The sequence below is a fragment of the Limulus polyphemus genome, unplaced genomic scaffold (genome assembly GCF_000517525.1).
Source record: "Limulus polyphemus unplaced genomic scaffold, Limulus_polyphemus-2.1.2 Scaffold1438, whole genome shotgun sequence".
Classification (NCBI taxonomy): Eukaryota; Metazoa; Arthropoda; class Merostomata; order Xiphosura; family Limulidae; genus Limulus; species Limulus polyphemus.
The window spans coordinates 201,738-219,095 of NW_013667048.1; the positions used below are offsets into that span (position 1 = coordinate 201,738).

Below are 17,358 nucleotides of genomic sequence, written 5' to 3' on the forward strand. Positions count from 1 at the left end.
AAGGTGTTAGGTGTTGAATAAACTCATAACAAGATTTAGGGTTATTGACTTGTTGCAAGTATAAGTGAAAATGTTAGGTGTTGAATAAACTCATTACAAGATTTAGGGTTATTGACTTGTTGCAAGCATAAGTGAAGATGTTAGGTGTTGAATAAACTCATAACAAGATCTAGGGTTATTGACTTGTTGCAAGCATAAGTGAAGATGTTAGGTGTTGAATAAACTCATAACAAGATCTACGGTTATTGACTTGTTGCTGATTAGAATAATTTCATCAGAAGATGTAGAGATCAAACTTATACCTACTGATGACAGAACAAGTTCATCAGTAGAGGTACAACTTAGTTGTAGCTACTGACTACAGAACAAGTTCATCAGTAGAGGTACAACTTAGTTGTAGCTACTGACTACTGAACAAGTTCATCAGTAGATGTAGAGACATGAAATAGAATAAATGATTGATAAAGTGTTAAGGTGTAACAGGTGATAAATATACATCCACATTATAAATTTTACATGCAAAATGGTAGATTGAAAATGAAACAGTTGTTGACTAAGTCATCAAAGTTAGGTGTAGAATTTAAAACTTTGATTTAGATGCTATGTTAATCAAATCAGAAACAATGCTCAGAAATATTAAAGATATCCAGTGAAGATTTTCTAAACTCAGCACCAAGAGGGTATTTCAAATTAATCTCTTATGTGCATATGTGTTACTAAAAAGGTAAAAGCCAACTATATCATGAAGTTTCTGGTGAATTCTATAATAGGGTACCATTTTGTTAACAGGTCTCTGAGAGAGTTAAACCAAGTTCATGAAATATGTAATACTGATGTTTTTTCTTTCATAGCCTGAAGTTGAGGCAATAGAACCAACCCAAGGGATGCCAGTGGAAGTAGCAGGAGGTTTCCTTCAACGACTTGCTAACATGGCTGATGTCTTAGTATTTAACTCTTCTTTGAACTTTAGTGAACTCGAGGCAGAAAAGAACATGCCCAGTGGAGGAATTCTAAGACAGTGTTTACGTCTAGGTAGTGTAGAATATTAGATCTTTATAAAGTTATTTGTAGTACTTCCCTGGTTAGAAAAAAAAAAAATCATTGTTTGATACTAGAGTAGTGCTAACATTTATTTAACATTTAATTGTTACTGAAAATGTACATAGAAAAAGAATTTTAAAGTTTTAATATGGTCAGTTGTTGGTATTTGATCTAATGAAAGCATTAATGATGAACTTTAATTTTGTAGTTTTTGTACTTTGTGAAAGAACTTGATAATTTCAGGATATCTTAATACAAACAAATTTAAGAATACACAGAAAGTAATGTGTAGTACATCAATGTTTGTATTAGAAGAAACTAATTATCAAGTTTAAAGTTACCAAGAGTAAGTAGAAATGAGAGTAATTTTAGGGTTGTCTTATGTTACTGACTGGTTTGGGAACATTGATTTTTTTGTTTTGTTTGCAGTGTGTACAACTGCTGTAAGAACGTGTTTAGAACACAAATCTAGAAACCCGGCTCGAACATCCAGAGTGTCAACAGCTAAGGAGACTATTCAAGCATTAATGGGTGGAAAAGTATGATATTAATAAGAAAATGTGTCATTCTCAAGTCAAAAATATATATAACAGGATGTGAACTTTCTTTGTTCAACATTTAAACAATTCATGATAAGTTTGATATCATGTGTTATGTTTCATTAAATGTTCATAAAGGTTATATTATTAGATAGTGATAATGTAAATAATTTATTGTGAGATTTTTTATTTGATGATATCATAGGAAGTGTATAGAAAGGTTTGATGTGTTATTTGAAACAAAGAGATTGTAAAGAATGTCTAAAGAAACTTTAAAAAAATTCCATATCTGTTCTTTGTTTCTAAGTTGTCCAAACTTCACATTAGCTCCAGTAACCAATATCTCATGAAACTGCATATTACTGCTCAATTCATTTTGATAGAGATATATTACAGTCTCTTCTGTCCAATTGTATTTAGCTATTGGTTTTAGCTATTATCAAAGCTGAACTTTAGATCATATGGTGTGACATCATGGTAAGAAAGAAAATCATGTGAAAAACAACACATTGATCATTATATTTTCATTCTTTAAACTTATAATTTAGTCTGGGCAGAAAAATTAATAAAAATCAATCAGTTCATTGTTTACAGATGAGACTGTTTGGAGCTGTACAGAAATGAAAGTTGGGACGTTAATTTTACTTTATAATTACACTAAATGACTATCATTTAATCACAAAAAATCAATTCTAAGGTATATTTAAGGAAACAAAAATTTAATAGATGTAGAATTATTATTTTTACTCAAATTTTAAATGTTGATATGAGGTGTGTACTCGACACCAGGTAGGTCATCAACTGTTATGACAGGGTTAATTTGATAACAGAACCAAATGTAATGACAGTTTTTTTTCCTGTTTATGTAGAATATAGGTGATAACTCTGTGAACCACAGTGGTTATATGAAAGACTTAGAGAAGTTGTTACAAGATATTGATGTTCACCGACTACGAGCGGTTGTATACCATGATGTGGTGAGTGGTTTAATATTTTTTTGTATTACAAAGTTCAGGTGCAATGTACATGTATACTTGTATATGTGAGTTTAAACCTGGATATAATTGCCACACACATCAACTGAAATATAAACAGTACTTTTTGAACCACAGAAAATTAAGTTGGAGTATCTCATCACAACATATAAACAAAATAGACATCAAAATAGTCTGAGTTCTCTTTCCAACAACAGATTCAAATGTACATAAATATGGTCCATTCCATAGCACACCACATATTTTATTTCACAACACATAACTGTCTCAATTATTAAAGAAGAAATAATTTCCGAAAGATAATTTTTAACATTTACCACTACTTAAGTGTCATTGAACACATCACATGGCCTTTCCTGTCCCAAGCCTTAATTTGTTACTTTTAATTTCAGTGTACACATAATACCCATTATGTGAGGTTTAATTTTTCTCGCCGTTTATTGCTAATGAACACGTCTCGTTTTGTCCCAATCCTTTCACTGGTTATGAGTGATAGACACATTGCATAGCCCAGGATATCCCAAGTCTTTATTTTCTCTCTCTCTGTTTATGCTTGGTGAATACAGTACCAGTCATATAAAGCTGCAAATATCTTTAATGCACTAGCAGTTTATTGTTAAATTTGGTTTTTATGTTAAATGTATTTATTACTAATGAACTAAAACAAGTTTGGTGTTTTGTTATTCTCACTAATGAATCGTAACAGTTGTGGTGATTTCTCATTCTCACTAATGAACTATAATAGGTTTGGTGTTTTGTTATTCTCACTAACAAACTATAGCAGCTGTGGTGTATTTCTCATTCTCACTAATGAACTATAATAGGTTTGGTGTTTTGTCATTCTCATTAACTCTCTTGCTACAAAGTCAGTCAAACTGAGTGACCTCATAATGATTTTGTACTCATCATAGTTTCCATAACTTTTAATACATCGTGTATCTCCATAAAATTTGAGAGGCTTTTATATACACAAAAGTCAGATTTTTTAATGAAGTATTTTAGTAAAGATTTGTTTGTCAATATCTATAGTCTTTTTTTTTTTTACTACTCCAAATGCAAAGTGATTTCCACATCAAGATTAAGAATTCTTTTCTTTGTGTTAAAAATCTCATATTTCATTTGCATAACCTGTAAAACCTAAATAAATTTTAAGGCTTTTTTTCAGTAAAACTTTATATCTTACATGTTATTTTACTGGAAAAAACCATATTCTACACGTTATTTTCTCTACCCTAATTCAATACAAAGTTGGTCAATTTTACCAATCTCAAAACTACCAAAATAAAAAGAAAGAAAATCGAAATAAATCTAAATTACCATTTTTTTCCTTTCTATAACGACTGCAAATTGTAACATGAAACTACATTTGTTTATTCTAAATAGCTTTAAACTCATAACAGTATACATATATTTATATACTTAAATTGTTATTGCCCTTTGACTCGTGTCTAACAACTATTCGAACCATCATAAGTTGTAAATCAAATGGTAAACATGCAACTTATTTTATGCTATTGAACTACAATCTACTTGTGAGCATACCTCTTGAAAAATTTTGTTTGATTATTATTATTATATCACCTAATTTCACTGTAACTAACTTAAAAAGTTTCCTATTTTTACATTTTAGTTACTTTTATAATAAGAAATAAAGAACACAAATGTACTTACCTTTGTCTTCTATTTTCTCTATTGTCAAGTGTCGATGACATTTAACTATATTATTTTATACTCTTGGTAGTACTGCACTAAATAATTTTTTATTTAATTAAATAATGCACCAAAGAACACAGAAAAATAGCTTGTAAAAAGCAGACATTATCCCATAACTATCACAATTTTTCTGGCTTTCTTACTATGCAGTAAGAGCCGTGACAAATTCATCTAAGCTAGTCAATGTGTTTCCTGTGTGAATAAAGCTTGAACTGAAAGCAAAATTGACAATTAAATGTACAGAAAACAATGTAATATAGTAAGTCATTTCATAGAGAAAGCTTTCTATAGTATATAAATAATATAGTATTGAACAACAGAGAGAACTGTTGGCAATTTCTGAAATAGAGGATGTGACAGGTGGGCATGATAAGAGAGGTCTGATTTTCTATGTGATGGCTCTGTAAACAAATAAGATTGAAGACTATAAAAACTTTGCTTTGCCTGAGCAATGTAACATTATAATGAGTAAATTATGTCAAATTTCGTACTTTTTGGAGGGGTGATAAATAAGTTAGAGAAGAGGGGATACCTAGAGAAATAATGTCACAATTCTAACACTAGGGGAAATTTAATATTTGTTTTAATATTGTCTTATAAATATAATAACTTATATACTATTAAAATACGAATTGTTAGCTACATTTTTATGCTATAAGTGTTGGTATAACATGAACAAACAAACATTATTAGTTGTGTGTGTGTGGTTTTATTTAGGTAACATTGTTTGTTTACATTTCTCCTTCACAGGATGAGACTAAACAATCCCATTTTATAGCATTGGCAGTCGTGTACTTTATTTCTGTTTTGATGGTTTCCAAATATCGGGATATTCTGGAACCCATACCAAGGTCAGTTCTGTATGATGACACTAGTGCCACAACCTCTCGAATCATAGGTGAAGCATCTGTAATATCAGACCCTTCCTCTAGACAAACAGGTTAGAAAAACTTGTTGATCTAATTTGAGAATATTATACATATCTCTAGTTTAATTCAGAATCAAATAATGGAATCACTCATTCTCTAGTTTATCTATAAAAAATATCCTGTACTTGGTTAAAGAAACAAGCTTTTGTTTTCAGTTAGCAAATTAAATGAGTTTAACTAAAGATTGGAAATTGTAATTGTATGTAAAGAAAAGATAATAAGACATTGCTTTTATTTTTTTAGGCCAGCACACATTAGAGGATAAAATACAAGAACCTACACCATTGGCTCAAAATGGTGGCATCTATAGCTCTTTAAAAACAACCCAAATCGAGACAACCAAAGTCTTGCAGGTTAGTAGCTCCTTCAGTTTTTCAAGACTTTATAACTTAGAAATAATCAAAGTGTAAAGTTATCTGTATATGCTTTATAAAATATACTTATTACATAAGAGATGTATTACAAGTATGATAAAACATTTTTTTATGAAGTAAATACATTTTTAGGGCTTCAATGACACAATACTGCAGATTGTTTGTGCCAAAACTAAACTAAATTTGATGGATTATTAAAAATTTAATGTGTATAAAGTTTGTTTAGTTTGATGGACAGTTTTGTGACAAACTCGATAGATTAGATTTTTTCTACTTTTGGTTAATTGAAAACTCTGTTCATGATAATTACTTTGAATCTTAGCTCTCTGATTCTGGTCACTCTGGAGATTCCAGAAACTCTGTGGATGAGTGCACTAAGACATCAGCTGCTGAATCCCAGCTAAACATTGAGTCACATCACAAAAGTGATGTTGGGAAATTAGCAGTTATTGAACACCAAAATGTTCAAGGGAACAGGCCTAGCTCAACCACTGGGAATGTACCATCTAAGGGGGTTAATGGTAGTTTACCCCTAAATGGACGCCCAGAGGCTCTTCCACTAACAACATGGAAAGCTCCAGGGCCTTTAAGCATCCCTCTTCCTTCCTCTCGAGAAGCCCTCATCACTCAAAAGTTAGAGAAAGCTCTTGGAGGTGTTTGTCCTCTTCTCAAAGATATTATGGTGGATTTTTCATCTTTCTTGTCAAAAACGCTGATTGGTTCTCATGGACAAGACCTGCTGATTGAGGGTAAAGGTAAGATTTCACTTTCCTAATAGTTGTGTAGCTTCAATTTGTTATATGATGAATGAGAAATTTGTATTTTATGAAAACAAAAGCACACATCTATTAAAATCTTAATTTACACTACTCAGAGTGCAGTTATTTTTCTTTTTATTTCTTGATATTATGTTGTTTTTTATGGTCTGTTAATTTATTTTGTTAAGTTATTAGAAATCCCAAAGGAACATTAGTGTAAATGTGTTTATAAAATAGAACTTTTTAGTTTTTGGTCAATTTTATTTCAATTGTGAAAATTTAATAATTGTTTTTCTTTTGTAAATTTTATCAGTGTTGAAATTACATGTAGTTAGTTTAGATAATTCTGAACTTATAGATAAAAACAAATATTACTCTCTTAAGTATTGAGAAAAAGAAAGACTATTCTGTTTCATGTTTTTTGTTTTCTTTTGTAGGTTTGGTTACCTTTAAAAACAGTTCCTCAGTTGTAGAACTCGTAATGCTGTTGTGTTCTCAGGAATGGCAAAATTCTCTGCAGAAACATGCAGGACTAGCATTTATAGAACTAGTAAATGAAGGAAGGTAAGTGTTTTTAGCAGGACTAGCATTTATAGAACTAGTAAATGAAGGAAGGCAAGTGTTTTTAGTAGGACTAGCATTTATAGAACTAGTAAACGAAGGAAGGTAAGTGTGTTTAGTAGGATTAGCATTTATAGAACTAGTAAATAAAGTTTTGGATTGTGTAACTGATGCAAACTAACATGATGTAAGATTTTAAAATTGTGATTACATTACTACTTTTAAAAGATAAAGTTAATACAGCATGACTTAACAAAATAGTAAATTATTGACTATATGGCTATGTTAAATCAGTAGATTGTGAGTATAAGATTGTGAATCTGTCTATAAAATCAGGCAGTACATTGTGCCTACATGACTATGCTTTGAAAAATCAATTTGTTACATAACAATGCTTGCAAGAAAGAATTTTTTTTGCATAACATTATTTGTAAAAACAAATTGTTATTACATAATAGTGCTTGTGGAAAACAATTGTTGTTACTTGTGTATGGAAATACTTTATATTAATATAATAATAAACTGAAAATATGATTTATAAGCATAATAAAGTGGTTTTAGGTTGGGGAACATACTAAATGTTCCGATGGAACATTGGTCTGTCTTCTTCAGGTTTTCTACTGCAGGACATTGTTTATAAAAACAGTAAATTGTTATTCCACAACTGTCTTTATAAATTGTTACTTCACAACGGTCTTTATACAAACAATAAATTGTTACTGCAGGACAGTCTTTATACAAACAATAAATTGTTACTTCACAACGGTCTTTATACAAACAGTAAATTGTTACTCCACAACAATCTTTATACAAACAGTAAATTGTTACTCCACAACACTCTTTTATACAACAGTAAATTGTTACTCTACGGCATTCTTTATACAACAGTAAATTGTTACTCCACAACAATCTTTTATACAGCAGTAAATTGTTACTCCACAACAATCTTTATACAAACAGTAAATTGTTACTCCACAACACTCTTTTATACAACAGTAAATTGTTACACTACGACAGTCTTTATACAACAGTAAATTGTTACTCTACGACAGTCTTTATACAACAGTAAATTGTTACTCTACGACAGTCTTTATACAACAGTAAATTGTTACTCTACGACAGTCTTTATACAACAGTAAATTGTTACTCCACAACAATCTTTTATACAACAGTAAATTGTTACTCTACAACATTCTTTATACAAACAGTAAATTGTTACTCCATGAAAATCTTATCGAAGTAGAAGATTGTGTCAGTGGGTTTGAATGTGTGTAAATATTGAAACAATGGGAATCATTAGGCATAATATGTGACAGGACATCATAGGATTTAGCACATTTTTAGTTAGTGCTGCATAAGTGTGGGAGTATAGACAATTTTTAGAATATTAGAGAACTCTAATAGATTAGGATGGAGTTTCATGTATTACTGTGCATTCAAACAAATTTTATAACCTGCTGCTAGGTGGCAAACATCATTTCTGTTTATTTTCATTTATTTTCCTCTTTTATACTTGCATATTATTATTATTTATTATGTGCATGTATGTTAGGGGTTTCATCATGCTGGTTTTCTTAACGATCTTAAGTCATTTGTGTAATACATTAACAATACTATTTTCAGATGTTTTCTTTTCTAGGAACTTTGATTTTTTTCTCAGCATGACCTAGTTTTTATTATTTGTTTTGTAGGTTACTTTCTCACTCGATGAAGGATCACACAGTTCGAGTTGCTAAAGAGGCAGAGTTTATATTGAACCGAATGAGAGCAGATGATGTATTGAAACATGGAGAATTTGAGGTGAGTGTTAGTGTAGAAAATTGATAGGCAGTATAGAAACTAAATGAAATAGGAATTTTTCTGAAGTGCTGAAAACTAAGTTCTGTCAGAATTCGAACCCGTAATTTTTAATCATGCTTTAGGAACCAAATTTACAGCTACAACTCTCTGCAGTAAACTTGTTAATCACTAAAGGCACGGCTCTTAAACTTTTCCATTCAACTTGTAAAGCTCAAAATTAATTTATTGCAATTTTTTGTTGATTTGCGGATAAGTTCTTAGTTCAACTTCAGAATTAAAATGGTTTTGAAAATATTTTAAAATATAGATTTTTATGTATCTTCACTCAAGTGGTTTATTGCTGTAGAATAAATAGAAAAACAAAATATAAAGGAATTCTGAATGGAAATAAAAACCATAAGAACTAATTTAACCTTATTGTTTTCAAGCATTTTCTGTTTTAATTTTCTATTCTATTGAACACTTTGTGTATTATGACATTGTAATTGTTCATTAATTAATGGAAACAAGAATTAGCACAAGGTTCATTACTTTAACTTAGAGAAAATTAGTTAATCTTTCTTTCTTTTACTTTTTCTTTATATATTTTTCTTCTCCATTTTTATTTATGTGAAAAACGAGCTATTTCAAAATGTATTTATTGATACAGTTGGTGGAAATTTCTTTTGCTTTACTTTGACTTCTTTGTTTTTCTCATGATTCAGGCACTATGTGAACAAGTTGCTTTGGACAGAAAAGAGGAGGAGAAGATGTGTAGTCACTTGATTGCTGCGGCCCGACGGAGAGATAGTTTGTTAGCTAATCGTTTGTTGGAAAAACTACTGAACTTGATGACCAACAAGCTGGGGCCTTGGAGTAGTAGGTGGGGACTAACCTTCCGAGAGTTTCTGAAACTAGATACATGGGAGGATGATGGTCGACGACGGAAACGATTGGTACACAACAGTCTTGGGTCTAGCCACCCTGAAGCTACACTGAGAACCACAGAAGACAAAGGTATGCAAACATAAAATGAAGAAATATATGTAGCTTTATTCACTAGAAAGTTAGTCAGTTGGAATATAATGATACTGAGTGACACAGTATTGCTGCGTGGCCCTTTAATGTACAGAACAGATGTAAACAGGGTTTTGAAGGTATACAGATCCTCTGTTCTGTAATAACAGTGTTTTGAAGGTATACAGATCCTCTGTTCTGTAATAACAGTGTTTTGAAGGTATACAGATCCTCTGTTGTGTAATAACAGTTTTGAAGGTATACAGATCCCCTGTTGTGTAATAACAGTGTTTTGAAGGTATACAGATCCTTTGTTGTGTAATAACAGTTGTTTTAAGGTATACAGATCCTTTGTTGTGTAATAACAGTGTTTTTAAGGTATACAGATCCTCTGTTCTGTAATAACAGTGTTTTGAAGGTATACAGATCCTCTGTTCTGTAATAACAGGGTTTTGAAGGTATACAGATCCTCTGTTCTGTAATAACAGGGTTTTGAAGATATACAGATCCTCTGTTCTGTAATAACAGGGTTTTGAAGGTATACAGATCCTCTGTTGTGTAATAACAGGGTTTTGAAGGTATACAGATCCTTCGTTGTGTAATAACAGTGTTTTGAAGGTATACAGATCCTTTGTTGTGTAATAACAGGGTTTTGAAGGTATACAGATCCTTTGTTGTGTAATAACAGGGTTTTGAAGGTATACAGATCCTCTGTTGTGTAATAACAGGGTTTTGAAGATATACAGATCCTCTGTTGTGTAATAACAGTGTTTTGAAGGTATACAGATCCTGTCTGTTGTTTAATGATGGAATTTTTTTCTGTTTTTTAGGCTCATTAGAGTACATTGGACAAGACAAGGATCTTAACAGTTTGTCCATCCCTACAAAATGTAAGCAACATCAGCAACTTCAGGGCAATGAAACAGACATGGAGTTGTGGGATGATAAGGAACACGAGTCGGAGGCTGAATTACAAGGTTAGTGAGAAACTGTAGTTAGATTAGCAAACATTTTAAACCTGTATATGTCCATTAAAATGTTGCAAGAAATTGTTTATTTTAGAAATCTCTAGTTTTATAGCATTCTTACATCATCTGTGTGTCTAAAGTTCATGTAGTTTGGATAATAGCATATTCTTACAGGTGGCCTGCCTTTTCATTCTGATATCTTCAGTGTTTCTCTTAGAAGCTTTAATCTACTTAGAGCTGTAACATAATCTGTTTCCACATATTTGGAGGCATCTCTGCTCATGTGATAGCTCTAAAACAGCCCACTTGCACATTACAGTGTCTGGTACAATACAACTATTTCTGTGATTCCCATGTTGAAATTAGCTTGTCTGTGATTCCCATCTTGAATCTAGTTAGTCTGTGATTCCCATGTTGAAACTAGTTAGTCTGTGATTCCCATGTTGAAACTAGTTAGTCTGTGATTCCCATCTTGAATCTAGTTAGTCTGTGATTCCCATGTTGAAACTAGTTAGTCTGTGATTCCCATGTTGAAACTAGCTTGTCTGTGATTCCCATGTTGAAACTAGCTTGTCTGTGATTCCCATGTTGAAACTAGCTTGTCTGTGATTCCCATGTTGAAACTAGCTTGTCTGTGATTCCCATGTTGAAACTAGCTTGTCTGTGATTCCCATCTTGAAACTAGCTTGTCTGTGATTCCCATGTTGAAACTAGCTTGTCTGTGATTCCCATGTTGAAACTAGCTGGTCTGTGATTCTCATCTGTAAACTCTCTGATTTGTATTCAAGGTATTTACCAGTATCTGTGGGTTTCCTGTGGTGTACAAGTTACTTGGTAACCATTATTGTTTTAGAATGGGTGTTAAAGTCAAGGTACTTACTAATATTTGTAGGTTTCCTATAGTTTACAAGTTATTTGGTGACCATTACATCTAGAAATGGGTGTTTTTTTATCTTTTTCTTGTGTATTATAACAGTGAAGTTTATCTGTTCAGGTGGTTCTTATCTTTAACTTGGCCCTATTATAAATGCATCAACATGTCTGAGCCATATACTGAGAGCAGGGTGGCTGTTTTTAGGGCATTATCTTTGCAATATAGTGATATTCCAAGTAAAAGTTACTGAGTTTTGATGACAGAGGTGAGCCCATAGCTAAGCCTTCTTGTTGTTTATAATACTTATCTTGATATTGGAAATAGGTTATTTTGATACAGGAGGTTGTGAGTTGTGTTATTGTGGTGATTATATGCTATTTTCAAGCTGTTGATGATGTATTTGTAGTGTATTGGGGGTTGATACGTTAATGAAGTAGATGGATACATCAAATTTTATCATTGTGTCTTGTGAAGTTATTTTGGTTGCTTTCGTAATCTCTACAAAATGGACAGAGTTGTTAACATGTGAAAGTGTTTTACTTGGTAACCATGACTATATCTTCATAAAGGGTGGAACGTGGAGTCTGTGTTGTTAATATTGGAGTTGGTAACCTTGCCTGTGAAATGTCAGTTGATTGCTTCTGTTATGTTCTTTAAGAAGTTTGTTGAGGAGTTGATTACTATTTTAGTCTGTGTTCATGGTTGGGTTAGACTTGGTTTTCCAATTCAATATTATTCTAAACATTATTAGAACTTCTTGCTCTTGTGATAGTGCTTGGACTGAAACATTTTTCCATACACACACATTTCTTTAAAAATACAGAAATTTACTGTACTTAGCCAATTCAGTAGCTGGTATATTGTGACCATACACTTATAGCTTTGCAGTTTTTCTTAATACTTGTTAATTCATTTGTTCTGATTGTTATCTGTCACACACACATAAGTGTATTTTCAAAAATGATAACAATATGTTTTTCTTACATTGATTGTGTGTCTTTTAAGTGATTTTTAAGTTATAATATTTTTATTTCTTTGTATTATCAATATGTGATCATAAACAGTTTTGAGAATTAAAATATTATTAATGGTATTTCAGTACATAGAGAAAGTACATTCTAACTTGTATCAGTCCAAATCATCATTTTCTCATGATGAATACATTAAACATTGTTTATTCACCGGTTACTGGGTTAGAAAATGTTGCGTCGTTACTCATCGTCATTATATTTCGTAGGACAAGTTACCTTGGTTACAAGATGTAAACTCATAACTCCGGGCATGGAACTTCCTGGTAATGTGTCCATTACGCACACTGAGGTTTTCTTTGATGTAGATGAAGAACATCCAAGCTATAAAAAAGTCAACCAAGAGGTAGGGCAGACAAAATATGTGTATTATTATAATTTTATTTCTTGTAGCTTTACTGCACTGTTTGAATACATTATGAAGTGTAGCATTCTAACTTCTAATGTTTTTCTAAGTGTTAAATACTGTGAGTCTTTAAGTTTGGAGACATTGAGATGCGGCAGTATGAACAGTTTTTAGGCAAAGAAACTTAAAAATAATTCATCAGAAAAGTAGTAAAACATTGCATATCTAAAAAAGAAGACAAAAGTTAAAAGAATTTACCTGTGCTTGTAAATAGCACAAGAAAATTAAATCAGAAGCTGGTGTCCACAAAATATGAGCAAAATGAAAAACACATGAGGAAAAAGGTGTTTGGGGACATTGTTAGCAAATACAAAAAACTACAAAATAAAGAAAGGTAAAAAGAGAAAAAAATAAATAAAACCTTGTCTCCTTCTGAATAAAGGTGAACAAGGAAATTAGGTCTATGTGAAAGTTATTGTTGTTGTTTTTTCTTCAGTTTTTCATAATTTTTATCATTTGTTCATTTTTTGATTAGTTTATTTGTATTTATTCATAACATCTCAAAACATATTATTGTGATATATGTGTTTCAGAAGCAACTTTTAGTTTTGAGTCATGTCTGATGAGATTATAGTGGATTAAATTAAGGTTTGCAGTTAAGGAGACTGTTCTTACTTTTAACTGTCAAATGCATTGTATTTGATCCTTGAGAAAAAAAGGTTTCCAAAATTATTAAGTCTACTTTTCATCCCCTATAGGCTTAGCATTTTGGGCACATAAATTTGAGTACATCAGGTTAAAGTAAACTTTTGGATAGACCTCTTTGAATATTTTTAGTTGAGTGAAACAAACTATGATGTTTACAGTTGTAACATGTTTACAGTTGTAACATACACTACTTTAATTGCTGGTGATAACCTAGTTCATTAAAAATGTTTAAACTTTATAATTTTCACCTACTACTAAGAAAAGTATATCTCTTGGTAAGATTTTGATTTTGTGTGTCATGGAGCTACGAGTATTTGACATAGATATAGATATCTCTGGTACTTGTTAAGGATAAGGTAGTCATTAATGTAACAAGATATAGATACTTGTTATACTTTTTAATGATAAGGTAGCCTTACTTTAGCTAGATATAGATATCTCTTATACTTGTTGAGATAAAGTAGCTTTTAAATTAACAAGATATTGATATATGTTGTACTTTTTAATGATAAGGTAGCCTTACTTTAGCTAGATATAGATATCTCATACACCATTGTGGACAAGTACATGATTTTGTTAAGGGCCAGCGACACCATTGTGGACAAGTACATGATTTTGTTAAGGGCCAGCGACACCATTGTGGACAAGTACATGATTTTGTTAAGGGCCAGCGACACCATTGTGGACAAGTACATGATTTTGTTAAGGGCCAGCGACACCATTGTGGACAAGTACATGATTTTGGTTAAGGGCTGGCCACACCATTGTGGACAAGTACATGATTTTGTTTATGGCCGGCCACATCATTGTGGACAAGTACATGATTTTGTTAAGGGCCAGCCACATCATTGTGGACAAGTACATGATTTTGTTAAGGGCCAGCCACACCATTGTGGACAAGTACATGATTTTGTTAAGGGCTAGTGACACTATTGTGGACAAGTACATGATTTTGTTAAGGGCCAGCGACACTATTGTGGACAAGTACATGATTTTTGTTAAGGGCCGGGCCACACCACCCTTAACAAAATCATGTACTTGTCCACAATCAGCCACACCATTGTGGACAAGTACATGATTTTGTTAAGAGCTAGTGACACTATTGTGGACAAGTACATGATTTTGTTAAGGGCCAGTGACACCATTGTGGACAAGTACATGATTTTGTTGAGGGCCAGCGACACCATTGTGGACAAGTACATGATTTTGTTAAGGGTCAGCAACACCATTTGGTGGTTTTGCTTATGATGGACAACCTAATTTTCTATTTATTTTGAAGCTGTATTGTTTTATACAGCTTTGCCCCTGTTTTTCCTTTTATGTATATACTATTTTCTCAAGGGCTGAAGCAATGCACTGTTCTTTACAACTTTAGGTTAAATCCATAAATGTATATTTTCTGTTTCAGATACTGAAGTATTGTGATAATATCCATGGGAAATGGCATTTTTCAGAAATTCGAGCAATCTTTTCGAGGAGATATTTCCTACAATATGTTGCTGTGGAAATTTTTCTGGCTTCTAGAAGTGAGTATAACATAGACTTAAAGAATTTTCCCAAGAGCACAGATAGACTTGAAATAAGCTCTGCATTTAGGGATTGAAAAAATAGGGAAATTAATTTAATATCATTCATTACAAACGTGAGTATCAGTTTTTAAAACTCACAATGTAATATATAGTAATACAGTATGCAGAGATAGCATTTCTTAAATGCATATGTAACATGACTTACTGGTTCGTATTACAAGTTCTTTTTACTTAATTCAAAGTGAAAACATTCTGAGGATTATAAAAAAAAAAGCTCACAACACTGTTTTATCCATTCCAAAGTCTTTACTAGAATTTTACTGTATTTTTAGAGACATTATGTTATCATTTTAGGCCTAACTAAGAGCAGTTGCTCGAAATGTTGCTAGATAAAATAAACATTCTATTTCAATGTTGTGTTTTTACAGTGGTTTTATTTTATAAGCATTATTGATATCCATTATCCTTTATACCACTGAACATGTGCTTGGATGTTAGGCAGTGTGCACTGTAGTTGATGTAGCATTTTTGGTTCTGGAAAATATAATGTGGTGGTCATGAAAAGTTCTTAAAATGCTTTGATTTCATTTGGAAGAAATGTCATAGAAACAATTTTAAATATGGTATAGGACAAAAAACTTGTACTTCTACTGCCGAAAACCTGTATTTATCAAGTGCTTTACTGGGGTAGTGGCTGCAGGTTTAAACACATCGTACATCCTTATACTTGATGTGGGTGCAGGTTTAAACACATCCTACATCCTTATACTTGATGTGGGTGTGAGTTTAAACACATCCTACATCCTTATACTTGATGTGGGTGAGGTTTAAACACATCCTACATCCTTATACTTGATGTGGGTGCGAGTTTAAACACATCGTACATCCTTATACTTGATGTGGTGGGTGCAGGTTTGAACACATCCTACATCCTTATACTTGATGTGGGTGTGAGTTTAAACACATCCCACATCCTTATACTTGATGTGGGTGCAGGTTTAAACACATCCTACATCCTTATACTTGATGTGGGTGCGGGTTTAAACACATTATACAGTTTTATACTTGATGTAGTGGGTGCAGGTTTGAACACATTTTAAAGTTTTATACTTGTTGTGGTGGGTGCAGGTTTGAACACATTTTATAGTTTTATACTTGATGTAGTGGGTGCAGGTTTGAACACATTTTATAGTTTTATACTTGATGTGGTGGGTGCAGGTTTGAACACATTCTATAGTTTTATACTTGATGTGGTGGGTGCAGGTTTGAACACATCTCATATTCTTATACTTGATGTTGTAGGTGCAGGCTCAAGTTTATCATAAATCTTATTTCTTTATACCTGAAGGTAGTTTACTGATACATTTGCAACTCTGTTTGCCTGACAGTCCTGGAATTTGTCATTATAAGTTAAATGTGATAATCAAATATTCTCTAAGGATAATGATAAAGTCAAGCATTATAATATTATTAATTATTTTTAATCTTTGAAACACCATCTCAACCTTTTTATTATTTCTTCAAAATCATGATTTCTTTATATATTTTTCAATGTATTTAAATTATTTCATTATAAATAAAAATTATAAAATTCTAGCTCTTTTGAGAGTGGCTCTGTTTTTATTCACACAAAGGCACACTTTTTCTGAAATATATTATGAATTATAACATTTCTTTCTACAGCATCAATTATGTTTTCATTTGATGACACTGCTACTGTCAAGAAGGTGATCCATGCACTGCCATCTGTTGGTATTGGTGTTAAGTATGGAATTCCACAATCAGGGTGAGTTTATTGTTATTTTGACAGTCACCGTGATTTGATCTTAAATTGTACATTGTTTAGCACATTGATAACAAACTTAAAACCCACATTGTTTGGCACATTGATAATAAATGTAAAACCCACATTGTTTGGCACATTGATAATAAATGTAAAACCCACATTAATAGCACACTGTAAAACTCACATTGTTCAATACATTAATAGCACACTGTAAAATACATATTGTTCAGTATTCTAATAGCACTGTAGAACTATCATTTATTATACTAATAGTACTGTAAAACTTGCATTGCTAATCACTGTTAGTGGACTTTGTTAAATCTTTTTAGGCTTACTAATACCCTTAGGTTATTTATCATAAAGTCTACATCCCATTACAGATATATATATATATATATATATATATATATATA

General features: G+C 31.8%; 1 protein-coding gene across 1 annotated transcript in view; it reads left to right on the plus strand.

Moving 5' to 3' along the window:
• LOC106463563 (neurobeachin-like) overlaps positions 1 to 17,358 on the plus strand; it is a 75,920-nt gene that overhangs the window by 37,737 nt on the left and 20,825 nt on the right. The window contains exons 24-36 of the mRNA XM_022391103.1: positions 852 to 1,032; positions 1,471 to 1,580; positions 2,450 to 2,557; positions 5,039 to 5,228; positions 5,461 to 5,570; positions 5,914 to 6,346; positions 6,787 to 6,913; positions 8,602 to 8,710; positions 9,415 to 9,706; positions 10,537 to 10,683; positions 12,786 to 12,922; positions 15,039 to 15,156; positions 16,843 to 16,947. Of these exons, the coding sequence (XP_022246811.1) occupies positions 852 to 1,032; positions 1,471 to 1,580; positions 2,450 to 2,557; positions 5,039 to 5,228; positions 5,461 to 5,570; positions 5,914 to 6,346; positions 6,787 to 6,913; positions 8,602 to 8,710; positions 9,415 to 9,706; positions 10,537 to 10,683; positions 12,786 to 12,922; positions 15,039 to 15,156; positions 16,843 to 16,947 (2,167 nt within the window). The remainder of the gene's footprint in view (positions 1 to 851; positions 1,033 to 1,470; positions 1,581 to 2,449; positions 2,558 to 5,038; positions 5,229 to 5,460; positions 5,571 to 5,913; positions 6,347 to 6,786; positions 6,914 to 8,601; positions 8,711 to 9,414; positions 9,707 to 10,536; positions 10,684 to 12,785; positions 12,923 to 15,038; positions 15,157 to 16,842; positions 16,948 to 17,358) is intronic.